The following is a 26,363-nucleotide window of genomic DNA, read 5'->3' as shown; positions in this document are numbered from 1 at the left end:
GGTAGGGATACAAAGCGAGCGTTCAGTGGTCTAGGCCCGGGAAACTCCCGAGTCACGACTTCAAAATCATGGATTATTTCAATGACTCAAATACAAACATTCCAAACTACTCTAATCCATCCGATCAACAAAAGCAGGGTCCTGACACGGCTGATACAACTCCATCTCTTCTCTCCCCTTCTCATAATCTAGGTTCTGTATCGCCCGTCGCACCGACGGCTTCAAATAATGCAAATACATCGACGGGACCCGCCCCACGAATTCGAAGAAGGAATCGTATGATTACATCATGTCTTGAATGTCGACGACGAAAGCTCAAGTGTAACAAATCACAACCATGCAGTAACTGTCTGAAATTTGCTCGAGATTGTGTGTTTCTTGCACCAGCGCTTGACCAGGCAAGTCAACTTAAGCTTACCGAGATCAAGGAGAAAGTTGGCTCCCTGGAACGATTACTAGAACGCGATGTAGCAAAGCATTCAAATCATTTCTCTTCTAATCAGCGTATGGCATTGCCTGATGACACAGATGATAATCTACCTCCAAATGAAGATGAAAAGGTACACTCTATTTCGTGATAAGCCCCATTTTCAAAGTCAATGACTAAATAATAATAGGATCTAGAGCCGTCGCCACTTGCATCAGTAGATGCGGCTTATGAGGTTGACGGAGACGACGATGACCTTCTTGATCTTGGAATTCAAATGGGCAAGATGAGGATTACAGAACGAATTGGAGGATTTTTTCGTCCCAAGATCAGCCAAGAGGTAAGATCCCTTGATGATTTTACTCTTGCCATCCCCAAAACACCCTTTCTCTATCTAAGTGCGAGATTGGCTTTCAATAGTCCGTTATCATAACCCGTTTCACACTGGAATTTTCTTGTTGATCACAGAAGCACTGGGCTATGTCGGCGTGCGTTACCGCGAACCTCACATAGTCGCTGAGTTCATCGGTTAATCTTCTATCCTCCGGATTTTTCTACCTTAACAACACACCAAGGTGTAATTTGGAACGCATCGCTAAACTCCTTGTAGATTGAGCATGTAATAAAAGACCCATATGTTTGGGGAAAGGAGGATGATTCGATCGGCATCCACACACTTCCTCCTGCTCAGGAATGGCTGAAGCCTGGGCTATCTTATATTGCTCCTTCGTCAGGTTTCTTCTTCGGCCAGACAGGACAAACAGCATCCCTCATAGACTTTCTTCCATCTCGACTTGCTGCTGATAGGCTTGTCAAACAATTCTTTATAGCTGTCCATCCCATCGCACAAATTCTGCATCGGCCATCATTCGAAAAAGAATACGACACATTCTGGGACGAAGTCTCATTGGGCATCGAGCCTCCTAATCCTGTCCAAGCTATGGTATTTGCAGTCATGTTTGCTGGTGTTGTTAGCATGGATCCCTCAGATGTTATCCGTGACTTTGGCGTCGCAAAACCAAGTTTAATTGATAACTTTAGACTGGGTACGGAAACAGCTCTTGGTCGTGCCAATTTTCTACGAACAACCAAGATTGAAACACTTCAAGCCTTTGTTTTATATTTGGTTTGACTAAGCCTCTCTTATAGTCATGTTGCCCATACTAATGAGGTCACATAGATACCTCTTTGTAGAGCGGAGGTCTCCAGAACCCATTCTGTACTTGTTGGAGCGGCCATTCGTATGGCCGAATGTATGGGTCTCCATCGTGATGGAGAGTTCTACGGGCTATCGCCATTAGAAACCCATGTACGTCGGCTTATATGGCATCAGCTATGTTTTCTCGACATCAGAACCTGTGAAGCTCAAGGCCCACGGCCTACAATTCGTCGAGATGATTTTGATACAAAGTTACCCTTAAACGTTGACGATATTGATCTCCATGCTACTGGCAAACCACCTCAGACTGCAGATCGTTGGACAGATGCCACTTTCTCAATCATCAGATTCGAAATCAACGAAATGTACAGAATAATCTGGGTCGACCGACCTCGAATTCAGATGCGGAAAATTAGTCTCACGGCCGTTCTTAGTAAGGTAGAGACATTTCGGCAAAACATGACCAAATATGACAAGTTTATGGATGATAGAGTGCCCATCCAAAAGTGCGCAAAGCTTGTCAAATCCGTTCTGCTTTCTCGAATGCATGTCATGCTACTTCACAGCTATCATAGTTCTACACATTACCGTATGCCCGACCGTTTACGCAACATTATGATCACTTCTGGCCTCCATTCCATGGAAAGTGCAATAGCTCTGGAGACTACACCAGCACTCCGCAACTGGGAATGGTATGTGGGGGCATTTCAACAATATCATACGGCCCTTCTTCTTCTGATGGAAGTATATGTTCATCCCCAGAGAAAGGAGGCAAATCAAATCTGGTCGTGCCTCGATTATGTCTTTGAGTGTGACCCTTACCTGCCGCGACTTACCAAAGCAAGGAAGATCCTTTCTGAATTGCAGCAGAAGACGGCCGTATATCAAAGTATGAGAGGGATGCGAGCACCAGTGACTATGAACAATCTTGTTGGCCAGCGGCCTCCTAAGCCAACTCCTGAAGAAGGTCGCGCAACGGGTCCCATACCGAATCCCGAACCATATTTAATCGGTAAAATGCCCCTCTCTGACTCAGATGCAATACTCTCGAGTGTTTCAAACAATGAACCTGTCGGGACTTATCCAACTGGGCGGACTAGTGAAGTAACCAGTCCAGCTAGCACAATGGGACAGCAGATAGTATCTCAACCACCAAGTGTTAACGATGATATTATGGCTGACATAGATTGGGTATGTGTTTCCAGTATATCTAATATCTATTGTTACTGATTTCTCTACAGGACGCATTCGATGCACTATTTCCACCAGATCAACAATCAGAGCTCGACGTTCACAATTTCTCTTTTTCAAACACGGGTATTGGCTTATAATTTTGGTATGATATAGAAACATTTTGATGTTTACCAATGTTAAACACGTTTGTTGTTTTTCTTCTTCGTTCTGTAAACTGTATAATATATTTCTGTAAACTGTATAATATATCTATCATTTAGAACTATTTGAGCAACGCTCTTGTTTATTGAGATGAGTTCGACGAATTCTTGATGGCTTCTTTTCCCATGCTCCTCCCTATTCAGCCACAAAGAGGGGAAATCTGCCCCACATCATCCTGGCCGGACGCCCTCGGCCAACACCTGCAACCCCAGCAATCTGGAGCAACCTGGAAACCAGCGATTTCGCCATATCTATATAGATATCACGCAATTGACCAAAGAAAGTAGATCTACAAATGAAACCGAACCTAAACTTCCGTCATTATGAGAAAAGATGGAGTGACATACGCAATTATCAAGTATGAGATAAGATAAATAATAATAATAAGTAGATATCATCCCCCTCTTTCGAAATCCTTCTCTTTCTATCCTTCAATATCAAATCACATTTTTGATACTTTCGAATATCTTCACTTATTTCAGTTACCATTTAACATCGGAGAGAGAAACTGTAAAAATGGCTCCTTCAATTCTTGATACCCAGCCTATAGCACCCCATCAACTTTCCTCTCCATCCCAAAAAACCATTGATCGCAAAGTCTTCCCAGATGGTATCAAAACTTCGGGTCAACATCCGCCACTTTACGATCAATTGAGACCTTACTCTGATTTTCCAAAAGAAATCACCGGAGAAACAGTATGGAAAGCAGAAGATTATATCAATAACCCGGAAAGATGGGTTCATGTTTTCAATGAAGAGGAAATCGCAGAATTGAGTGCTGTAGCGGATAAGTTCATCGCGGATAAAATCCCTCTGACGGGTATTTCTCAGGTACGTTGTGTAATACTTGAGCGTCGTCCAAGTACGAATTAAAATTTTCTTTGACTAATTCCAAGCAGGATACTTTCCGCCTCTCAAAACTTTCTACTTTATTAGCCTCAATTCGAACGGAAACTTTGAACGGAAAGGGCTTTATCCTTTTCAAAGGGTTTCCAGTCGAGAAATGGGGGAACCATAAATCTGCCGTTGCATACATGGGATTAGGAACCTACCTTGGATATTTTGTTAGTCAAAATGGTCGAGGTCATGTTCTTGGACACGTTAAGGATCTTGGAGAGGATTCTACACAGATTGATAAAGTCAGAATTTATAGAACCAACGCCAGGTAAGTCTCTATCTTATTGTTATCCTATGTTAAAAAGCTAACAACATAGACAATTCTTCCACGCTGATGACTCTGATATTGTCGGCCTTCTGTGCATTGCAAGAGCGCTCGAAGGCGGGGAATCCGACATCGTTTCTTCGCACCACGTCTGGAACACTTTGCAAAAAGAACGCCCCGATGTAGCAGAAACACTTACCAAACCTATCTGGTACTTTGATAGAAAGGGAGAAGTCAGTGTTGGTGAAGAACCATACATCAAGACCTCTGTCTTTTATCTCGAGACCGGCCCCAATGGTCGTGTATACTCAAAATGGGATCCATACTACGTGAAGTCTCTCACTCGATTTTCGGACGCAGGAGTCATTCCACCTTTGTCACCTGAACAAGTTGAGGCTGCTAAGGTTTTGGAAGAGACTTGTCACCGATTGAGATTGCATATGATCCTCGAGATTGGTGATATCCAATTCTTGAGTAACGAACACGTACTGCATGCTCGTACTGCATATAAAGATCATGCACCACCAGCACCAAGGAGACATCTTATGAGACTGTGGCTGGCGACACCAGAGAGTGAGGGAGGATGGAAACTGCCGTTCCATGATTCGAACGAGAAGAAGAGAGGTGGCATTCAGGTCAATGATCAGGCCCCTGTTGCACCACTGGATGCAGAATAGATCTTGGGAATTGGCAATATTATTATAGACAGCATAGAGTCATCGATGACCAAAATAAATTACTGAACATATCAAGCTAAAGTCTTCAATTTGCTTCGAAGAATGCCCTTTCAGTGTGTGCTCTGATTCCGAACAATGAAGCTCCGACGCTCCAATCGTTTTGAGCCATCGCACGTTAGGAAACACATGCATGGAGCAAATCTCTGTCTAGAAAGGCAATTAGTGACACTCTGGGACCAAAGTATTTTTGACATACTCTCAATTGCATTTTTCTCCCTCCACTCGTACTCGCATCTTCTTCCTCACATAGTAACACAAAGTTTAATATCATCGTTCCTCTGAACCTTTTTCTTCTTCTCGAGCTCCTTCTTCCTTGGCTCTGGGGTCATATCAGGTGGACCAAACCACTATTCCCACGCGCAGTATTAGCTTATTTCATCTCAGTTTCTAGTCCTTTCCCTCACTTCCCCTACCCACAACCCAAACAAACTCACCGATCCCCCCGTCTTCCTCTCCTCAACCATCTTAACCAAATTTCTATCATACACCCCCCTGAAATCATGCGTCGGACACATGTATTTCGCCACTCTTACAATCATCGGACCTTCGATTCTCAATGCACTAGAGGCGAATATGGGACAGGTGAGGAGACCCATGCCCCAATTACATGGTTGGGCAATTTGAATCCATTGGCAGGGCTGGTGAGGGACATTTTTCTCTTTGGATTTGGGGGGAGTGGAGTGGGAGTGGTGGTGGTGAGAGCGGTGGTGAGAACGAGTATGAGAATGATCGTTGGGGTCCTGGTGCTCGTGGCAGGTGGAGGATTGGTGGAAGGTATATTTGCACATTTTTTTGGTAGATGTTAATTAATGGATAGTTTGAGTATGATTTGAAATCTGTAGCGGAGTAACAAATTGCTGGGTACTTTCTTCTACCCGGAAATGTGAATCCGACGGCGCTTTTAAGAAATGCGAGTTGAAGGAGAAATCAGGCAAGTGTGAGTGAATCGACGGAGTACAAACAAAAAGCTGTAAACTTCTTTCTTCTCACAGTGATCCATAGGAAGGAACGAAAAGTGAATGATGAGGCTGATACTCATATTACAATCGAATTTCCTCAGACGAGAGTCATTATGTACGTATGGGTATATCTCATCATCCATTGAGAAGTAACGCTAGTCCTCCGATGCAATATCCCATTCCAAACTCCGCACATCCCATGTAAATATGTACATATCATATCGTACAAGTCCGACCATTTATAGCTTTATAACTGTTCAGGCCCGGGGTTCTCTTCGCCACTTTCCTCCACTTGTTTCTTTCGTATTGCTTGCATGAGCTCATACAATTGCCCTAATTGTTGATCTGAACTCTCTGTTAGCATTTGGTGTTATCAAACTTCTAGCAAAATGCGTACCACTCATCTTGTCAATCTTCTCCTTATCCATACGCTCCCCAATCCAACTTTCTCCCTCAAGCTTTTGTGCATACATCTGCCACTCTGTTAAAAAGCCAATCTATCTCTCAATTAGCTTTCGTACATCCCAGTCCCCTTCATGCCTTATCCAAAGCACACAACTCACGATATGCACCGGATTCTCCACCTCCCTATGTTGTCTAAACTCGCTCTTAATATACTCATCCCCCAATAACCTCATCTCTCTCGGTAAATGTTTCCTATGCGCTCTAAACAGCCTTCGATACAAAGGAATCGGTGGCAGTAAAGCCAAAGGTGCAGGCCTCAATCCCTTCCCAGTACCTGCCGCCGAAGGCGACGCCATTAACAAGCGTGGTGAAAGCTTCATTTTGAAATGTGGGTGTTGATTGTAAAATCTGGGGAATGAGGCATGAGAGCTCGTGAAGTCATCGATCCTTGATGGCTTTCGGCAATCTATTGCCCCGCCAAAAATTAATTTATCAGCCTTGTCACTTATTTGCTTCTCACTCAACCAAAAGATCTGTTGCACATCTGAGGAACTTTCAAATCTGGGGCTTGTAAGGAAAGTTTAATTTTAACTGCAGTTTTGAAAAGAGGAAGCTTCTGCAATCTCGAAAAAGAAAACTGTCCCAGTGATTTTGAAAGAAAGATAAAGGTTTCACGACAAGGGGTGTTTTGAGCTTTTCGCGGCTTCTCTTGTTCCCATCTCAATTGCAGCCTTCTCGCGTTCACTTACACGCACTCTGTTGCGCCAACAAGGTAGAAATGCTTCCGACTCCCGATACCTCACATGTGTCTTTCGATAGAATCTACGAGCCTGCCGAAGATTCCTTTCTACTCCTCGACACCTTATCCTCCGCGAGTGAAAAAGAATTTCTGCGCCAACGGTTTCAAAGCGAACAGAGCTCATTATCGCCCTCTCCATTGGTAGTAGAGATTGGTACTGGATCTGGAGTTGTTCTCTCCTTTGTACATGCACATGCAGAAATCATATTTGGCAGAGCGGATATTCTTACAGCGGGCGTCGATGTCAATCGCTATGCATGTGAGGCTACACAGGAAACAGTGAGAGTAGCGGAGAAGGAACAGGCTTCACAAAACATATCACACGGGTCGTATCTAGGGAATGTGGTGGGAAATTTAGGAACTTCTTTGAAGCCTGGAATGACAGATCTATTGATCTTTAATCCGCCATATGTGCCAAGTCCGGATGTGCCTATACCAGAGCTTTCTGGGGCAGGAAACGAGGATGGGTCATTGTCATATGAAGGAGACTCAAAATTACTAGCTTTGTCGTATGCAGGTGGAGTGGATGGTATGGAAATTACGGATCGGCTAATCGATGCTTTGCCGGAGGTTCTGAACCAGGAGAGAGGTTGTGCGTACATCTTGCTCTGCGCGCAGAACAAACCCGAGGATGTCAAACAACGAATACGTGGTTTTGGAGACGAGTGGAAAGCGGAAACCGTTAGTAATAGTGGAAAGGTTGGGGGATGGGAAAAATTGCAAATTGTTAGGATTTGGCGTATGCCACCTAACACCACCTGAAATCAACGTAACCAGCACTCGTCCATATCGTTTTGATGCGGTCAAAAAAGCCCATTTGTATTTCAAAGCCCATGGATAAGGCATCCCATTGTTCGTTCGTAAGTGATCGATTTAGCTGCTTTTCATATGCCACTCGAAACGCCAATATTCCCACAAGCTGTGCATGCATGGCACTCTCTTTCTCCCTTGATTATCTCCCGTCTGTATAGTCAAGTAGAGCAAACATTCTTAATATAATCTTCCCCTTCCAAATTCTCGACTTGCCGCCATTACCGTCATAATGATCATCGAATTTCCCATCTGCCCATTGTATGCAATCCTTAGAATCCTCTTCCACCGCCTCGTCCTCGACCTCCTCTGAATCCACCACCGCCTCCTCGTCCTCCACCTCGTCCACCTCTAGGTCCGCCTCTACCACCTCTACCGCCTCTAGTATCGGTAGTGCCTGCAGCTTCCTTTCTCGCCTTGTTCTTTGGCTTTGGTGCATCGTCTATCAACAATGTGTCGAGCGGTAACGAATCGGGCAGAATGTAATAACGAATCGTGGAGCCTCGTAAATTAATGGTATCAAGGGTGAGAGATGTGCCATTCTTTGGCGTCATCTTGACGGTGCGGAGAGCTGTGTTCATTTGAGGAGATACGGAAGTTATGGTACCGTGGATGATTGTGCCTAGTATGCTTGTTAATAGACAGTTATTTGGCAGCGCAAAGAGCTTGGGAATAGCAGGTGATATTCATACCATTTTTAAGCTCAATAGTGACCGTTTCGTTCGCGCATTTCATGAGAAACCTACCATGGAAGGAGAAAGTCAGTCAGGAGATTCAGATGGGAGCCTTGAGAAAGAATTTGAGCTCAGCGCGAGCCAATTGAAAGGCCTTATAGTAATAGGGATAGGCTTACCTGACGAGCTTCATAATGCCGGTTTTATTGTTGATGTATATTGAAGGTTGATAGTGGATCGTGAGGTCGATTGATGGGCCTCTACATAAATAAAGCATTTGAAGCTTTTATCGCGAGGTTCGAAATGATTTTGGGGCCTGATATTTAAGGCTACAATCTCCCTGCGTAAAGCTGGAACATCTAGCTCGGATTGGCAATGGGAGTGAACGAAAGGGAAATTTCTACCTAAGTAATTCAAATAGTGGAAAATAATGTCCATTGTAATATGCTTTGGGGGTATCCATAGTGTCTTGTATAAGTTTCAAACATTGTACTTCAGGTACACCAACATTCAATAATCATCTAAATAACCGGGTATTTCCTCAAGCTCCCATCTTTCCATCGGACATTGTGCCGTCATTTCCAACAATTCCCCTCTGCGATGTTTATTTATCCTTTTCATTCTCACTAACTTTCTCCCACTCATCCTCGGTACTGGGCTCACTCCTATTTCCTCCTCCCGTAGAATGTGCTCTGCTCTTCAACTCTCCCTTGACTTCCAAGACCTCGACTTCCTTGCTTCCCGGCGGACCATCGTCATCAACAACAGTCTCTACATCTGTATCACTAGCGTCTCCTCCAGCTCCCGCTTCTGTCTTCTTTCGTGCTTCCTCTTGCTCTTTCACTGCCTTCAATTCTGCGGCGAACCAGTTTATAGCCCACCATAACCCGCCACAAAGGAACGATAGAATCACGAAATGGATACTGTATGTAGCGATCAAGAGGGACAAGAACACAAGTTGTAGGGCTGCGAACGTGGCATTGGTTGCAGCAAGGAGGACGGGAGTTGGACCAGGTGTGAAGATGGATTCCCAAAGGGAAACGAAGAATTCCGAAGCCATAACTTGCTATTTCTGTTTCTTATACTGATTCTACTCCTTTGAGAGAGGAGTAGCTTTCGTAGCTCGTAGTAGATGATAAAACTGGATAGAGAGATCTCCCAGAGAAGGGTATGTGTTGCGGAGACGAAGAGATACTAGATATCACAGTGATTAGTGGGATGTCATTCACCTATTTATAATACCCCTCACCTTCCTGCTTCAGACGAAATGACGCACACCTTGTACGATTTTGCTGGATATTTCACGACCACGTATCCTAAAGATTCTTGTAACCTGGAGAAAACTTTCAAAGGGACAGATTTGTGGTTTCGAAGAAGTTGAAGTTGTGAAGAAATAAAATAATGCAAGATGGATGTATCATTCGGAAGCTTGACAACGCGACGCCCCTCTATTCTGCCTGTTCTCGGCTTTTTTTGGGCCACGCCTAAGACAAGACAAAGTGAATAATTGAATGCCTTGCGATTGAGGTTAGAAGAACTAAAGTTTCTATGATGAATAATAATCGGAATATATATTGATCCATCATCACAAGCTTCTATGTTAGGAAACATTGTCTAAGATACTCGTATATATCGTGGTGTATCACTTCTGCATGCAATGCACACACAGAATTCGCGGCTTGCACAGCAGACTTCGTAGCTACGCGTGGTAGTTCCAGTTGTAAAGATTTCCATTTACCTGCAAACCTCGAAATCATCTGTAGCAATCTTTTCCAAATATTACACAATACATCTGATGTCAGCATTGTGCACCTTTCAAGCTCTCTTTTCAAATTCTGCAGCAGCCAAACACGGGAGATCTTGGACAGTACATCGGAGCAGGAAATCTACATTCATTCATTCATTCATCTCATTATTCGATCAATTTCAATCAAAGTCTAAGTGGACTTGTATACCAGATGTTCAAGAATGATATTCAGGTTCTTACCATGCAAATTCTCAAGTATCTGCTACCGGCAGTGTTACACCTATTTGACAACCCAGCTGGACGTCTGAGATCTTTCAGATCACAAGAGCTGTTGTGATACTTGGCGCCAAGCACAACGACCTCAAACAGCTTCTTCCACCTTGTCAACCAGAATCACTTCAATCTTTTCGGCCCCACCAGTGGAGGTAGAGCTAACAGATCCTCTGGGCATGCATTTGGACACTCGTACAGTGTCGAGAATACTTTTGCTCCGAAGAAATATTTGGTCAACCTCTTCGAGATGACGACCATTGGTTTCGGGAAAGAAGAGGTATACACCTATCAGCAAAATCAGCAATGCATGCCTCTATCCTCCATCAATCGGACGTTCACTCACCTGGGAGTATCAAGAAGAGGTTGATACAAGCATATAGAATGTAGTATCTCCATCCTATAGTAGCGAATCCCACTGGTGTTATTTCTGCGACAATGAAATTGAAAATCCATGCACTTCCTACAACATTCGGTCAATACAAACGCAAATAGTGATTCCTGTCGGATAAATACCTGTCGACATAGCAGTAATAGGGACTCGGACGCTTAGCGGTGCAACCTCCGAAGCATAGAGGAAAGTCAGTCCTAGGAATCCGGTGGGGAAGAACAACGAGAACATAAAAATGAATACTGCAGCGACGATGACACATGAGGTGTTAGTAATTTGGGAAGATGTTCCAGCAATAATCGCCATGCAGGATCCCATTCCAAACGCGGCAAACATCATCAGCTTTCTCCTTCCGAATCGATCAACTGTTAAAACTCCTATCGGGGAGCAAAGGGTCTGCCAAGAGAAGACAGAAGCACTGAGAACACGAGACGTTTGTGCTGATAACCCGAGGCCAGTCTCAAAAATGGTAGCTTGATAGAAAGCGAGAGCGTTTATACCACTCATTTGCTGAAACATTTGTCCGCATACAGCAAGACAAGCTCTGTGGAAAAGACGTTCATCGTCCATGCAAAAAAATATCACGGAATGAGCCATTTCCGGTGATCGCAAGACCTTCTTCAATCTCTGCTATATCGGCCTGTACTTGAGCTGAGTCTATGGGCTTGTCGTCCAATGCTGACACAACTTCCCGTGCTTCGTCTGTTCGTCCTTTTTTGACCAGCCAACGAGGAGACTCTGGCATGTGTGGCGTGGTAATCAGTACGACAATGGACCATACCATGGAGAGTGCTAGCGGAAATCTCCAAGTGACTCCTCCGGACAAATGAGACATTCCAAAGTTTACCCACTGATTGATGTCAGTTTTTGTTGCTTCTCTGGCCCGTGATGATTGAGGATTAAAATAATTGTCGCGAAAAAGAGAAAGGGGTGACCAACAGCAGCCGTTGCTAAACCTGCACTTATGAACAACCCTTCAAGAAGCACCACTGAGCCACGGTGATGTGCTTTAGAACATTCTGATTGCCAATTCGGAGCGGTTGCTGTCAAAGCACCAAAACCTAAGCCGGAAACAAGACGTCCAACGATTAATTGACCTAGGGAATAAGATGAAGATTGAAGGATGGCGCCAATTATGTTGATTGCTGCTCCAAGCATGATTGTTCGTTTGCGACCTAGAGTATCGCCTATTCTGATACAGGACAAGGCGCCAAAAAAGCATCCAAGAGTATAGAGAGCAACGACAGTTCCCTTGAAAAAGTCAATGGCAAAGTAAAGGTATGAGAAGTATTCGCCTTAATTTACCTGCAACCGAGAGTTGTTGGTTTTCTGAGTGCCTATGACAGTAAGGGTGTTAAGCTCTGGAAAAGTTTTGATCCAGGCTGGTAGACTAAGTAGTCCACCGGCGACCTAAATGGTTTAGCATTGGTATGCCATGTTTTTGTCCGAAGCTTGATGTTTTTAATGGAGGGTAGCAGCACTCACAGCATTTTTGTACCCAAATCTACATTTTAGTAATATTAGGCAATGTAATTTAGCTTCCCTTTTAGATTTGCTCTGTACTCACAGGATATAAGCAGGCATGATGACGGCCCAAATCATTGCTCGATGAAGTGCCTGACCTCGGAGACCAAAGAATTTTGTCATATTTCCAGGAAATGACAAGTGGTATGAATTACAGACTCAGTGGGATGGTAGGGTAATGATAGCATAGGTAAGAAGGATGTTTATGTAGGTCGGTAAGTTTTCAATTGTCAACTGGCTTTGACAATGATATTTTATCTTTCAAGTGTCGACCCTTCCTAAATGGTCGTCTTATACTGATAACCTTTTGTTGTCGCTTACTTACAGCCGATAACTTGCTTACTAGGGGAGCTACGTAACGTTCTGATCATCAAACATATATCTAGAGAAAGGATTCACATACAAAGGTAGATCTCAAGACACTACATTGGTGTGGGAATACCTGGTAATTATTTTGATGTTCTATCTCTTTTCATAGTTTATTTTTGAAAAGCCAAGGGGAGTCCTTTCCATATGCAAGTTTAACCCCGCACTTTACATTTTGAGGGATTTTGCATTGGGTCTGAAGCACATCAGGTTCTGCTGTCTATCACAAACAATAGATCTGAAGCTCATGCGGCCAATAGTATTGATACTGTTGAAGTAGTGGGTGTTGAAGAATATCCATACAACATGTGAAGCATTATAAATCAACTTCAAGGCTTGGAGAGAAAGCTTTTCGTACTTTCCTCCTCACCTATTTTGTGGGGTGGGACACCCACCATTTCGATAACTTCTCCGCATGTCAACGCGGGTCGACTAATCCTAGCTAGAAAACGTCACTTTGTCCACAAGCTCCAAGGGTTTCCCTATCCACCTTTGAACTATACGGAACTGTTCTTCCGTCTATTTCTAATAACTACTTCAAGAAACAACTTTCATGCATCATTCCAATCTAGCTTCGACAAAATATCCAACCATAGATATCTGATTCTCCAATCATTGATTTCTTGGTCATTTCAGTATACACATACTAGTCTAGAATATTAGATCTTCTCTTCGAGTGATACCGAGTACCTCAACCTTTTATCTCCGAAGCATCTCCGTGATTCGTTTTAAGAAGATCGGATCAAATGGCTACAGCATATTTGGCATCTTGGGCACATGGTCTAAAATATTTCGATTTACCACCCGATGTCATCCGAGCTGCTGTGCGAAGTTTCTATAACTGGGCAGGATGCGCAATCGGTGGAAGTGATCATCCAGCAACTACTATAGCTGTAAGTTTCCATCTCTAGCTTCCATGTTTCCAAGTATTCAATGTACTGAATCTCCATGAAAGTATACTTCTCTGTCTCCATTCTTTGGTACTCCCTCGGCGTCATTGCTTGGCCACAAAGGATCTCGTCGTGTCGATGCACAGCATGCAGCTTTGTTGAACGGAATAGCATCTCACGTGCACGATTACGATGATACCCATCTCGATACAATTATCCATCCCACAGGTCCAGTTGCTAGTGCACTTCTCGCAGTTGCAGAATGGAAAGGTGGCTTCTCGGGAAAAGAATTTCTACTCGCCTTGATCGTGGGCATTGAAGCGGAATGTAAAGTTGGTCTGGCAGTCTGGCCAGAACATTACGATGCAGGGTGGCACATTACATCCACGACAGGCTCTATCGGGGCTGCTGCAGCTGTTGCGAAGCTACTAAATCTTCCTATTGATCAGACAACGCACGCATTGGGAATCGCCGCAACCCAAGTTGTTGGCTTGAGAGAAATGTTTGGGTCGCACACGAAGGCTTTTCATCCCGGTCATGCAGCTCAAAATGGTCTCATGGCTGCGGTGTTGGCTCAAGGTGGTTACACTAGTAGTGAACAGGCTTTAGAAGCTAAAAGAGGCTGGGCTAATGTTGTTGGTGTTACAAAGCCAGATATTGGGGAAAGTCTAGCGAAATGGTTGGGAACCAATGATGCCTTTGGTCTGCCCACTACAGAAAGGCCTGGTAGGTGGGAGATTTTGAGGAATAGCCTCAAACCATTCCCATGTGGGATTGTGATTCATCCTATTATCGATGCTTTCTCTCAGCTCAAGCTTGACGTGGAAGGTGCTGAGTTGAGTGCTAAGGATATCAAATCTATTGAAGCGAAAGTCCATCCTCTTGTGTTAGAACTCACTGGAAAAAAGAAGCCCCGAGATGGACTGGAAGGCAAGTTCAGCGTTTATCATGGGGCTGCCATGGGTCTTTTATTTGGAAAAGGAACTCCGAGTCAATACGAGGACCACGTAGTTCAAAGCCCAGAGGTTATTTTCATCCGCGATAAAGTCAATGCTGTAGCTGACAGTAGTTTGGGTGCTGACGAAGCAATAATAACGATCATCTACGAGAATGGGAAAGAACTTCAAAAACATGTCAAGCATGCAATTGGAAGCGTGGAGGTACCAATGGATGATCTAATGCTGCAGCAGAAGTTCGTAGACCAGTGCACTAGTATTTTAGGCGAATCCGTGAAGGAAGCGAGCGATGCTTGCTGGGATATCGAGAATGCCAAGGACGTTGCCGATATTGCTAGAAGTATCTAAGTTAGTCTATAAGAATGCAACTGGATATCGGAAAGTCTCGAAAATCACTCTGGGTGTTTTGAAACGTCACATCATCTTTGTTTGCTATTTGTCATTTTCATGATTTCTTAATTCAAGAGCAAACTCAATATACTTAAATGACGGAATATTCTTCACTCAACAAAGAATCTCCAGATATTGCTCGAAATATCAAAACTTTCCTTGGATAGTTTGTACTGTAAATAAGAGACACATTTCTACATGAATTATTCTGATTGAATGTCACCACAGGCTCGGATGCTTACTCATCAGAAGTGACATCTGGGACTGAAAGAGATGTTCAAAACAATCTTTTCACTTGCCAAATTCTCGTTAGTTGTTCATGTGTGGCGCATCGATCAATAGTATTTGGCTTCTAGAAATCAGTACTTCTATGCTGCATCACGTTATGTGTGATTTTACTATCCTTCCAGGCTGAAATTCTCTCGACATCTGTAGGATCGTTTTCATAATCCAGACTCCAGAGGCTTGCGGTTGAAACTTATCATCTCAAACTTCAACCTCGACCCCTCCCTCACTCAAAACGAGGAGGCAACACTTCCCCCCTAGTCCTTAAAAGATCGTTCACAGGCTGATACAATTTCCTCTCCCCATTTCCCTCTGCATATTCTTTCATATCTTCCCACCGCACCCATTCCCAGCCTGCGCACTTCTCGGGCTCCACATTCCTCGGCCCCTCTCCTTTCCCATCCCACCTCCCCACCATCCAAATCGTCACGTAATGTCTCCTTTCCTTCTGCCCCTCCTTCCCATCCCCCTCCAAAACACTATTCGTCGCCGTTAAGAGCCGTACATCTTCCCTCCTCAAACACAATCCCGTCTCCTCTTCCACTTCGCGTATAGCGCATTCTTCAAGCTCCTCGCCAAATTCAAGATGGCCTCCCGGATGAGCCCACATGCCTGCGCCGTGCGAGCCGAGTCGTTGGCCCATGAGGAAAATGGGCGAGGTGGGAGTGGAGAGGGGATGAGTGGGGTGTAGGAGGAAGATCCCTACGCCGACGCGGGGATGCGGGGGAGTGGGAGTGGGAGTGGACATTTTAGGTTGGGTTTTTGTTTTTGTTTGTGTGGTTGGAAGTTTGGGGGTTTTGAGGATATGGATGTTATGGGAGGGAATGTGTGATGGGGGTCTAGGAGAAAGAATGGTCTTAAGAGGTGGGCAGTCAGAGAAGTGGGTGGAGACGATGAGTCATCGTGAATCAAGTTCTTGGAGTGTCACGTCCAATGAAGCTCGGTATTGTCCCCATTCGATTTGGAAATCAACATTTATGGATCCAATTCAGGATATACAATCTACGATTTATTTCATCTTCTGCGTAGGTATTTCGCTTGAATACTATGAATTCGCGTTATTAAATCTCTACTCTCTATTGCAGTACCCGTACACATCTCATCTAATATCTAATGTAAGTAAACCCGATGTATCTCATCTGATTTCACAGCATGGACATAATCATCGTATCTAAAACCTCAAAAAGCGATAGAACAATGCGAGATACATCAGTCCATCAACAAGCCCCTATGCGCAAGCTTCCCTTCAGTTCTCATCCCCACACATCAAAAGTTACTCAAGATATCTCAAGATGAAACAAGAACATACAATACGCTCCCTCGAAGCGTAACGCAATAGTAATCTAGTAGTGTCTCGTTCGATCTCCTCATCATCCCTAGGTACATAAAGAAGAGTCGAGCGGAATACATAGATGAGCGAGAATACATACGCGACATATGTTCTCTCTCCTTCTATATCTATCTTCTGTAACTTTCCACGGAGTATATAATCCCCTCCTCATCCTCTCAAATTTTCATAATGTTGATCGTTGTTTATTTGTTATACTTCGGAGGATACATAGATTAGCACTGTACTATCTAATCTCAAATGCGAAATCATTTGCGAAATGGCAAGATATCAGTTTAGTTATGGAGATGAAGATGATAGCAGTTCTGAGAGTGAGGTATTTACTCCTTGTCCTTCTCCTCCTTCTCCTCCTTCTCCTCACTTTCTCTCTCATCTGTTCCGAGAAATGAATAACTAATCTCCAATCCCTTCCACTGCAGACCAATTCAGCATCAGCATCATCATCATCATCATCATCATCATCAAAACCCCCTTCTCCGACCACCCAACCCAACAGCCAATCTAGCAAACCACTCACATGCACCAGCCCTCCATCTCCCTCCCTCAACCTGCACAATCATCTCCACCCCCTCTTGATATTCACAGACGAGAAACCTACCTTTCCCCCTCCACAGCCCTCCAGCAACCCCGACTACCCATTCACAATCGGCCGAGAGCGCCACCGCCACCGCACCCCCCAAACAACTAACCTATTCGAAAAATACTCTCAAACCGTCTGCCCCCCCTCCCCCCCCATCCTTCCACCCACCCCCCAAAACTCGCATCCCCCTTCCGCAATCCCCCCCCAAACAAGCACGAGCTACTCTCACCCCAACACTCTCACTCTCACTCTCCCCTCTCAAATCTCCACCTCCACCTCCACCTCCACCTCCACCCTCCCAACCCACCTCTCCCACCAAATCACCCACCTCACCTCCTCCCACCGCGCCAAAAGCGCAGAACTGCACGCCCTCCAAACCCTCTACACCTCCGAAAAATCCTCCCAAAAATCCACCACCGTAGCCCTCCAAAAACTAACCCGCGCACTAGAGAAAATGATGGATTCCACAACCTGGTATCGATCAGTGATCGAGACGCAGGAGCGCGAGATCGCCGGAGCCGAGACGAAGAGACAGGAAGCCGAGACGAAGAGACAGGAAGCCGAGAGGAAAAGTCGGGAAATGGAAGAGAAGATCGAGAATCTGCAGCGGGAAGTTGAGCTGTGGAGAGTAGGGTGGGAGGAGAATGAGAGGAGAGCTGGAGGATTGTGAGGGAGTTCTTATTTCTTGGCGTTCATTTCGGGGTATGATAAGGAGGAAGAAGAATTTTGACGCTGAGAAAATTGTTAAGAACTTATAAGATCATAGTTACTTATTCATATCTGTGTTGTTATTTGTATTCATTCATTTTCATTTTCATTACGTTGCATTTTCCATGCCAACCGCATTATCATCCAAAGACAATTCCAAGCATGATACTTCATCATTTCATCAAGATACTCTTCCCGCAACCCCAACCCAACAATCCGCTAGATCCTCACCTCACAAATGTCCCTCCACTTAATACCATGTACCCCCCTCGGAATCCCCAACGCACCCGCCGTCCAAGCCGCCAAACTCATTTCCGTCACCCACGCCAATCCAGTCTTAACCCAACTATCTTTTCTTCCCCAAACCATCGCTTCTCCCACCGTCGCAAAGCCATTCAGCACAAAGAAGGTTCCGATGCGGAAAAGTGCTTTATCCGTCAACATGGGAGCTAAAGCATAAACATGAAAAGCCGCCATTAGGAAAAAGGCAGCTAAGATGCCCATCGATCGAGCGATTGGGATTGAAACTCCTAGTTTTGGAAGATTCTGACGGATAGGATCGTAGGCGAGAGAGGCACAGGGGGCGGAAAATACATTGTGCCATGTTTTTGACCTGGGATTGTGAGTTTTGCGTTCCTACTTCAAGGTTTCGAAAATCAGATGACTTACCAGAAATCTCCTAAACTCTCTACAGCATACAATCTTCCAAAAAGGGCAGGACTACCTTTGTACCTTACTAGTAACTGAATAGCTGTCCAGATAATGTAAATACTTAATTGAACTTCAAATGCCAGAACCAATGCCCAATCCTGTGGTAACGCTTGCAAAGCACAGAAAATGGCGACGTGGATTGCGAATTGCAACGGTTCATTGAAAGTTTCCTGAGATCGAGGAACACGAACGAAATTTGGAGTAAAAGATTCATAGCGCATTTCCGTTAAGAGGAGAAGTGCGTGTTTCCATGTTGGCGGATCATTTCTGAGTTGAGGAAGGGAGCGGTGTCGAGCATATACATCCAAGAGTCTGAGGGTCGCAATTGCAACTAGACGGAATCAGTACATTGCAGTTTTGTTGGTTTCTTCGCGCGACTTTGTGAAGATGGGAGATACGAACCAGCGAAATTCCTCAACGCAGCTACTGGGCCACAAGAAATCGGATTCATCCAACTACTCAACCAAAATGTGACTAAAGATAACGCCGATAATTTCTTATACTTTCCATATTGCCCCTTGAGCAAGAAGTAAATGGAGAAATAGAAAATCTCGGTGGGAATGAGAAAGAAAGCAGCAGCTCTAATGGTCTCGTGACTCCATTTCTCGAATGCTGGAGAAATGGCGGTTGAAATTGGGAAATTGAGAGAGGATGTTGCGTTCATTTTGTTCCTTCTTCAAGCAGAATCTGGCGTGATTTATATAGTCCCTTTACAGGGACAGTTATATATATCGTAGAAGTAGGTTTGATATATAATTGAGTTGAAATAAAAAACTGATGTCTCGTGATCTTCTTTTTCATGTATGTCAAAGTTAAGCAAGGTAGATATTCGATGTCTCAGCCAATCTGCAGAGAAACTTTGTTGAATGTGTGAGACGATATGATAGATATGATAGTAGTAAAGTATAATGATATCTTGAGAGCTTTGAAGGACTGCCAATGAATGAAAAATGATTTATAATGCTGTATGGTAGTTGCAATGAAGTTTATTTACTCCAATTTCAGCTCAATCGACGCACAGGGAAGTCGGAATGTTCGGATGAGGCTTTCAAGGTTATGGAAGCGGAGATATCTCCGTGCAACGAACGCAGCGGAAGGAAGGAAGGAAGGAAAGAGAGGATGGGACTGGAAGCCGAATTGAAGGACGGGGAGATAATTGATATGATATGATATGAAGTATGTATAGGTACTTATGATTGATTAACTTATGAGAAGATATTTAACTCATTATCAAATGATTAGATAATGTTGATTTCTTTACCATTTCTCTCTCTCTCTCTCTCTCTCTGTCTCTCCCCGCTCTCCTACGTATGCAAGTATATTACATGGCAACCAGCAGCACGCAGAAATGAAATCTCATCATCTTCGCGAACCCGAGTATGCACTTGGTAAGCAAAGCATTCCTATTGAGCTACCGGCATTAGTCCGACGAAGAATTCGATGATAGTACGATGTCCCGCCTGGATGGATGGAAATGATTGGCTCCGAGGAAATGCAAAAAGAGGTGGAAAAGAAAAGAGGTTGGGATCAAAGCTGCCTAGTCTCTAGTACACTGTCTGCCTTCCGTTTAAGCGTCTTATATCCGATCCGATAAAGTCATCGCGATCGACATGGCACAGATGCATTGATTACTCATCTTTGGGAAGATACGTCGTAGTTGAGTACAGAGTACGAGTATATCAATCGAGTCAACCTATCGTAGGTAGACCTCATATCCAACTGTGATTGTTTCAGATTTTTATATCGAATAATATTGATTACGTAGGTAATCTAGATAATATTGTAGATAATAGGTAATTTGTATATATATTTATATACCTACCTAGTAGGTACCTATACCTACTTCGTCAATCCAAAATCACCCTCTCATCTAACCCCAATAATATATATCAATCATATATATACTCGTCTATAACACGTACCTTCTAAACCAACCAACACACTACCAACTATCAACTACACACATCACTTAAATACTACCCAACTACTTACTCAATCATCATAATTTCAAAGTTGAGTTCTTCTCTATTCCTGTCATCTCAAACCTGAGTACTACGTATAGGTAATTTTACATAAACCACCTAATCCTTTTTCATCATCCACTGACCCCTCCTTCCTCCCTTTGGCAATTCCAATCCCCTCATATCAAATCAGTGAAACCAAAGCGGCGCAATGATAACCTCCGCCATGAAACTCCATCTCATGCATAAAATGCCATTGTTACCTAAATTAAAATAAAACTTTCTTTCCATGTCGCTGCAACGCCGTCCTTTTCCTCATATACACATTGAATCCTGTTCTAGTAAAACACGCGCTTATGAATATTTGGTAAATCAATAAATTACAAAGTAGTTTGTTTGGTTTCGTTTGAATCGTCCCAAAGTGAACAGACTCCTCATCTTCGTCTATGACGATCTCGATGGTCTTTGCCCTTCTTGCCCTTCTTCTTATCCTTTGGCAACTCAATGGGTGCATCTGCCAATTGCACAGACATGAATTTCAACATGTACTCATCCGCTGCTTTCACTGGCTGGCCCCAAGCATTGAGTTCGTCTTCATCAATCTCCATGAGGTCCTCAACGGTAGGTGTTCCATCGGCACCAGGAGTTGGGACACCTTCTGCAGGAGTTCCCGTGCCACCTGGAGTAGCAGATGCTGTAGCTGCGTTCTCATCGAAATCGGCTGCGTCAGTCTGAACAATTTCTCGTTCGGCGACTCTAGCTGCAGCGACATCCTCGCGATCTTCGGCTTGAGCGAACACGCGTCGAACATCTTTGTCATTGTCAGGGCCACCCAAAACTCGATCCATGGCTGCATTGGCTGCGGCATCACCATCCATAAGACTAGATTCTTCCTCTCCAATGACATCTCGTACGTTCATCTTGTTGAAGTAATCCGTGGTAAACTCTCCTTCTTGGATAACGACATCGTCAAGCATACGCTTTTGGTTCGCTTTGCGTAAGATGTTGGCTTCGATAGTATGTTCTGAGACCAGACGATAAATGTGAACATCTCGTGTTTGTCCAATACGATGGCAACGATCTTGACATTGCTTGTCCATGGCTGGATTCCAATCCAAATCATAGAAGATAACAGTATCCGCACCCGTTAAATTAATACCTAGACCGCCCGAGCGACTGGATAAAATGAAAGCAAGAATTCGAGTGTCATTATTGAAGCGATCCGTAAGAATTTGTCGTTGCTCAATCTTGGTAGCTCCATCAAGGCGTAGGTATTTGTGTCCGTGAATATTGAGAAATTGCTCAAGAATATCAAGCACCTTTGTCATTTGAGTGAAGATTAGTGCTCTGTGCCCGCCGGCCTGCAGTTTGCGCAATAATTTGTCCAGAGTTTGCAATTTACCGCAGTCATATTGCAAAAGACGCTTATCCGGAAATTGAATGGATAGTCTCATGCGTGCCTCGTGGAAGGGATCTGTTTCTCGAGTGGCGATGGTGCTTTGAAAGTTACTTACACCTTTAGGTGTGAACATAACTGAGTTCATGTCTCGCGCCACGACAGGTGGAGTTACACAAGCAAATTTTTGGATGGTTGTATGTAGGGCTTGAGATCGTGAGGTAAATGTCGGAACCATTGAACGCATAATTGGCGAAGACTCCTCCAACCATTCTATCAACTTGGTTCGTCGCTTAGGCTTCGCTTGTAGTGGATGCTGATCAAGACGAAGATCTAGACGTTCAATGAGAGAACTACCATAAATAGGTTTCTGTTGTCGTCTAAGTGCATTGAGATATACGCAATGCTGAAGCTCTTCGAATCGTCCCCACCTGGAAGCACTTTCCAAATACACCAGATTTGATTTGACTGTTGAAGGGTCGAGGTTGGTAAATGCATTCTGGGCTCTTGCGCGCTGAGCCTCCCTCATTACTTCTAGGGCACGCCGGGCACTGAGTCTGTTGATTTCGGAGGCCAAAATGCCAGGCAAGTATTCATGCTTCGCGGGCACGAGATTCAAGAAATCCAAGCTAACTCTAGACATAGGTTCCTGGCGGAACATTTTTCTACGAACTAAGAGATCCTTAATCTCAAAGTCGGTGATTGCAGACTTTTCCATTGGAAAAGAAGTCATAATGGGTCGATCTAGAAAGAGATCTGGATGATTACAAACTTTTCGCAGTTGCATCAGACAATTGATGATGGAAAGGTAATTACCCGATGCAAGGGTATCTCTGGTATCATTTCGACTTAGAAAGCTATCGTAAAGCTCACGTTGTCTTTTGGACAAACGGCAGAACTCAACGTGCTCGTACTTCCCGGGCATTTGTTTTTCGACATCTGCTTTCAATCGCCTGAGAAGGTAAGGTCTAAGAACCTTGTGAAGTTTGCTAATGATTGCCTTCGATTCATCATCCATTTGCTCCCGGCCATGCTCCAAGATTTGTTCTGTCGGCTTCTTGAACCAGTCTTGGAATTCTTTCAAATTTGCAAAACCACCAACACCTTGCTCGCTTCCATCCGAGGGCATCAAGAAGTATAGTAAGGACCACAATTCCGTCAAGTTGTTTTGCAAAGGAGTACCGGTCAGTAACAATCGCGCTCGAGTGTTGAAATTCAGCATAGTTTGCCACCTTTGAGATTGGAAATTCTTGATGTTGTGAGCTTCATCAAGAATCATGTAGTGCCATTGTCGTCGCTTGAACACTTGCTGATCCTGTATGACAAGTTGGTATGATGTAATGCATACATTCCAAGCATCATCATCCTTCCAGCCAGCACGTTTGCGTTTTCTCTCTTCCTGATTCCCATAGTAAGTTAAGATTTTGAAACCTGGACACCATTTCTTGAATTCCATTTCCCAGTTGAGCATAACACTAGTGGGTACGATAACAAGATGGGGGCCCCAGACTTGGTGTTCGCAGGCCAAATGAGCTAATAATGCTATGGTCTGGATCGTTTTCCCCAATCCCATCTCATCCGCTAGAATACCGTTTGTGTTGTTCGCATAAAGACCGGCAAGCCAATCTAAACCATAGTGTTGATATTCTCTAAGGGTGCCACGCAGGAGAAAAGGAACCGGAGTCTTCAGTCCGTTTGAAGGTTGAGGGGTTGCGCTCTGTGTGTTGCGGCGACTACTATGGTGAAGATCCACAGATGATGCCGAATCCACCTCTGAAGGCTTAGTTTCGGTTGTTCTTGGAGTGGGCTGGCTGCTTCGATCGGGACTCATCGCTGAGACCTCTTGTGGCTGATGTGCAGATAACAATTCATTTACCTTGCTAGATGAATCATGATGCTCACTTGTGGACAGTTCTTCGATCAGAGGTGACTTTTTGGATGTTCCATTCATTAAAGGCGGTATAGATTCTCCATTGGGTATGGAGGGAACTTCACTATCCTCGGTATCTAAATCCATTGCGTCGTCTGGTACGACTGGAGTTGAACCTTCGCCCATACCTTCCACCACTTCTGCAACGGGCCCCAACTCAGCTTGCCTCGTTTCAAGATCTTTGATATCGGAAGGCAAAAGAAATCCAAGAAGATCAGCACGGCTCCCTCCATCCACGTCATTGTCCTCTTCCTCATCACTGTCCTCCTCTTCGTCGCTGGATTCAGTGTCGTCATCCATGTCTATGGAAGGATCGCTTTCCATGTCTTCATCTTCGCTGCCGTTTCCAGTCATTTCTTTGTCATCGCTGGCTGGCACAATATCTGGCAGGGCGGCGTATTTTTCGCGCAGTTCATCAACAGTAAGTTGCTCATCCTCGTGTTTGGTATTCTCTTCGTCAGCCTCCGATTCCGAAGAGGACATATTATCTTCGTCGTCACTAGGGTCAGAATCTAAATTGTCATCATTATCGGAATCATCATTTGCATCCTCATCTTCATCATCATCCTCTTCAGTGTCTTCTTCCGAATCCTGTTGCGCTCTACGAGCCTGAAGCTTTTGCGTAGAAATGTCCACAGCTTCGTTGAGGGCTTTCCGTACCCGAGCTTGTTCCTGTGCCTCCCATTCAACTAGGCGCCGCCGATTAACCTCTGCTTTAACATTTTCCCAGGTACCCAAGAGACTCTTAAGGACGCTTTTATAACGCACTTCAGACGCCCTTCTTTCCTCTGCCTCCAGTTGTTCATGAGACTTTGGTTGTCGCCGGGTCCATTCATCTCTGCATGCCTCAGCCAGTTGTTTCGCGAGCCTCAAATGCTCTTTTTGTTCCCTGATCATGAGCATCCTGAAGTGGAGGGCAGCTCTTACAAGATGATCTTGGTGGGCATACTGCGGTGGCATGGGGTCTTGTTTCTCAGGACGATTTAATGAAGTCCCCAAAACACCACGTTCCACCGCATCTTCAAGCTGTATAATTGTATGGGCTTCTTTCTTGGCATCTTCCTCGGTGAAAATGACCGCATCTTCGGCGCTATACAAGCCACCTGCTTCTACTGGTATATTTTGACCCTGCTCCCAGAACTCATCGAAAGACCCAAATTTTGACGGTACCGGAAGCGACCTTGGATGTACCACAGGGACGGCCGCTGGCTTGACTCGAAGTCTAATTTTTGTTGGTGTAGATTTCGGGGTTTGATCTGCCATACTCTCTGCTTCTATTGCCGGCGATGAATTCGTAAGGTCATACTGAATTACTTCAGAAGCTCGACCCGATCGGCGCAACCTCGAATTTGAAGGCGTTGACTGTGATTCTCTAGTAATCGTAGATTTTTTGTTGCTAGATCGCATTTGTGTTGAATTCTGCTCCGAAGGTATGGACTTTCGATGCGAGCGCTTTGGCGATGTTGATAGTTTGACTGGAGATTTCAATACATTTTGGCTGGTAGACTTTTTGGAAGCTTGGGAGGTTCCGGGTGTGGATGTATCTCGATTTGAAGAGGAGTGAATGCCATTCACATTTCCATGTTTACTTTTCGAGGTGACAGCCTTTTGCGCCGCACCCCGCGTTGTCCTCTTCTCGGACGGAGGTTGTAGCTCCAATGGTATCTGATTCACACGGCCTGATTTGCGTTTTCCATCGACAGTAAAAGAAGTTGGACCTTCTGCTAAGACTTTTTTCCAGGGAGGCGATTCGGGTTTGCGCTTCTGTATAGTCTTTGTCTCGCTGCTGAGTCGCCGCCTCTTGCTCGGGGGTGCTTCTCTATCTCCATTTTCAATCGCATGTCCATTCGCTTTTGGGGTTTGTAGCACATCTTCAATTGGAGGTATATCTGATAATAAAAATGTTAATTTTAAGTTGTTGACCAGATTTTCAATTATGGCCCTTACCAAAGATTTTTTCACTCTCGGGAGCTTCTGACGCGGTTGTCATACTTTTTACGAGAGGGGAGGCTAGACACTACCTTGAACTTCATGAACTTTTCATTTGAAATCTTAAAACTACTTCGTAAGGTTCCGTACATCATAAGGATCCTTCATATAAAATTTGAGCATGCCCAGATGCTTTTATCGTTCGCTGTACAAAAATTACGTGCTGAAGAAGGAAGTACGAAGAAAATACACCTTCTTCGCGTCGAGATTCCGTCCAACTGCCACTAGTTTAACGTTTAACCGAACGAGTAACATCCCGTCGACCTCTGATTACAAGTGACAGAAGACGACCTCTGAAAACAATTGCGATTAACTGCGGAGGCTCATTCAAGGTACGCCATATACATGTTACCCTAATTCTATTAACCTCGACTTATTGATCAATAACTCGCAG

The 26,363-nt window shown here is 44.4% G+C and overlaps 11 protein-coding genes across 11 annotated transcripts; 4 read left to right on the top strand and 7 right to left on the bottom strand.

Annotated features, from left to right (window-relative positions):
• Positions 1-68: 68 nt before the first annotated feature.
• EAE98_007705 (uncharacterized protein) lies at positions 69-2,917 on the top strand (the record flags this gene model as incomplete). The annotated part of the gene is made up of 5 exons (XM_038955328.1): positions 69-560; positions 618-767; positions 1,038-1,553; positions 1,608-2,777; positions 2,828-2,917. The coding sequence occupies 5 exons, from the start codon at positions 69-71 to the stop codon at positions 2,915-2,917; spliced, it is 2,418 nt and encodes an 805-aa protein (XP_038808506.1).
• A 580-nt stretch (positions 2,918-3,497) lies between these two features.
• Positions 3,498-4,820, top strand: EAE98_007704 (uncharacterized protein; the record flags this gene model as incomplete). The annotated part of the gene is made up of 3 exons (XM_038955327.1): positions 3,498-3,812; positions 3,881-4,146; positions 4,196-4,820. The coding sequence occupies 3 exons, from the start codon at positions 3,498-3,500 to the stop codon at positions 4,818-4,820; spliced, it is 1,206 nt and encodes a 401-aa protein (XP_038808505.1).
• Positions 4,821-6,086: 1,266 nt separating this feature from the next.
• Positions 6,087-6,624, bottom strand: EAE98_007703 (uncharacterized protein; the record flags this gene model as incomplete). Its single annotated transcript, XM_038955326.1, has 3 exons — positions 6,087-6,184; positions 6,237-6,336; positions 6,403-6,624. 3 exons carry the CDS (start codon positions 6,622-6,624, stop codon positions 6,087-6,089), a joined length of 420 nt encoding a protein of 139 aa, XP_038808504.1.
• Positions 6,625-7,022: 398 nt separating this feature from the next.
• On the top strand, positions 7,023-7,805 carry EAE98_007702 (uncharacterized protein; the record flags this gene model as incomplete). Its single annotated transcript, XM_038955325.1, has 1 exon — positions 7,023-7,805. One exon carries the CDS (start codon positions 7,023-7,025, stop codon positions 7,803-7,805), a length of 783 nt encoding a protein of 260 aa, XP_038808503.1.
• Positions 7,806-8,125: 320 nt separating this feature from the next.
• EAE98_007701 (uncharacterized protein) lies at positions 8,126-8,720 on the bottom strand (the record flags this gene model as incomplete). The annotated part of the gene is made up of 3 exons (XM_038955324.1): positions 8,126-8,475; positions 8,546-8,595; positions 8,707-8,720. 3 exons carry the CDS (start codon positions 8,718-8,720, stop codon positions 8,126-8,128), a joined length of 414 nt encoding a protein of 137 aa, XP_038808502.1.
• A 411-nt stretch (positions 8,721-9,131) lies between these two features.
• EAE98_007700 (uncharacterized protein) lies at positions 9,132-9,587 on the bottom strand (the record flags this gene model as incomplete). The annotated part of the gene is made up of 1 exon (XM_038955323.1): positions 9,132-9,587. One exon carries the CDS (start codon positions 9,585-9,587, stop codon positions 9,132-9,134), a length of 456 nt encoding a protein of 151 aa, XP_038808501.1.
• A 1,048-nt stretch (positions 9,588-10,635) lies between these two features.
• EAE98_007699 (uncharacterized protein) lies at positions 10,636-12,582 on the bottom strand (the record flags this gene model as incomplete). The annotated part of the gene is made up of 8 exons (XM_038955322.1): positions 10,636-10,832; positions 10,891-11,007; positions 11,061-11,477; positions 11,521-11,785; positions 11,875-12,186; positions 12,241-12,345; positions 12,421-12,439; positions 12,503-12,582. 8 exons carry the CDS (start codon positions 12,580-12,582, stop codon positions 10,636-10,638), a joined length of 1,512 nt encoding a protein of 503 aa, XP_038808500.1.
• Positions 12,583-13,571: 989 nt separating this feature from the next.
• On the top strand, positions 13,572-15,019 carry EAE98_007698 (uncharacterized protein; the record flags this gene model as incomplete). Its single annotated transcript, XM_038955321.1, has 2 exons — positions 13,572-13,718; positions 13,781-15,019. 2 exons carry the CDS (start codon positions 13,572-13,574, stop codon positions 15,017-15,019), a joined length of 1,386 nt encoding a protein of 461 aa, XP_038808499.1.
• Positions 15,020-15,572: 553 nt separating this feature from the next.
• On the bottom strand, positions 15,573-16,094 carry EAE98_007697 (uncharacterized protein; the record flags this gene model as incomplete). The annotated part of the gene is made up of 1 exon (XM_038955320.1): positions 15,573-16,094. One exon carries the CDS (start codon positions 16,092-16,094, stop codon positions 15,573-15,575), a length of 522 nt encoding a protein of 173 aa, XP_038808498.1.
• Positions 16,095-17,779: 1,685 nt separating this feature from the next.
• EAE98_007696 (uncharacterized protein) lies at positions 17,780-20,002 on the bottom strand. Its single transcript, XM_038955319.1, has 3 exons — positions 19,096-20,002; positions 18,652-19,024; positions 17,780-18,595 (listed from the first exon to the last, which is right to left on the bottom strand). The coding sequence occupies exons 1-3, from the start codon at positions 19,355-19,357 to the stop codon at positions 18,202-18,204; spliced, it is 1,029 nt and encodes a 342-aa protein (XP_038808497.1). The 5' UTR covers positions 19,358-20,002; the 3' UTR covers positions 17,780-18,201.
• Positions 20,003-20,416: 414 nt separating this feature from the next.
• EAE98_007695 (uncharacterized protein) lies at positions 20,417-26,187 on the bottom strand. Its single transcript, XM_038955318.1, has 2 exons — positions 25,928-26,187; positions 20,417-25,869 (listed from the first exon to the last, which is right to left on the bottom strand). The coding sequence occupies exons 1-2, from the start codon at positions 25,968-25,970 to the stop codon at positions 21,089-21,091; spliced, it is 4,824 nt and encodes a 1,607-aa protein (XP_038808496.1). The 5' UTR covers positions 25,971-26,187; the 3' UTR covers positions 20,417-21,088.
• Between the last annotated feature and the right edge of the window lie 176 nt (positions 26,188-26,363).

This window comes from Botrytis deweyae (assembly GCF_014898535.1).
Source record: "Botrytis deweyae strain B1 chromosome Unknown BDEW_018, whole genome shotgun sequence".
In the NCBI taxonomy this organism is placed as follows: Eukaryota; Fungi; Ascomycota; class Leotiomycetes; order Helotiales; family Sclerotiniaceae; genus Botrytis; species Botrytis deweyae.
Note: the sequence above shows the minus strand (reverse complement) of the source record. Positions and strands in the feature narration are given on the sequence as shown.

Coding starts and splice junctions, on each gene's coding strand:
- EAE98_007696 (XM_038955319.1), bottom strand. CDS start 19,357: ATGAACGCAACATCCTCTCTCAATTTCCCAATTTCAACCGCCATTTCT. Junction 19,025..19,095: donor TGCGTTGAGGAATTTCGCTG/GTTCGTATCTCC, acceptor GATTCCGTCTAG/TTGCAATTGCGACCCTCAGA. Junction 18,596..18,651: donor GAGAGTTTAGGAGATTTCTG/GTAAGTCATCTG, acceptor TCACAATCCCAG/GTCAAAAACATGGCACAATG.
- EAE98_007695 (XM_038955318.1), bottom strand. CDS start 25,970: ATGACAACCGCGTCAGAAGCTCCCGAGAGTGAAAAAATCTTTG. Junction 25,870..25,927: donor CGAGAGTGAAAAAATCTTTG/GTAAGGGCCATA, acceptor TTTTATTATCAG/ATATACCTCCAATTGAAGAT.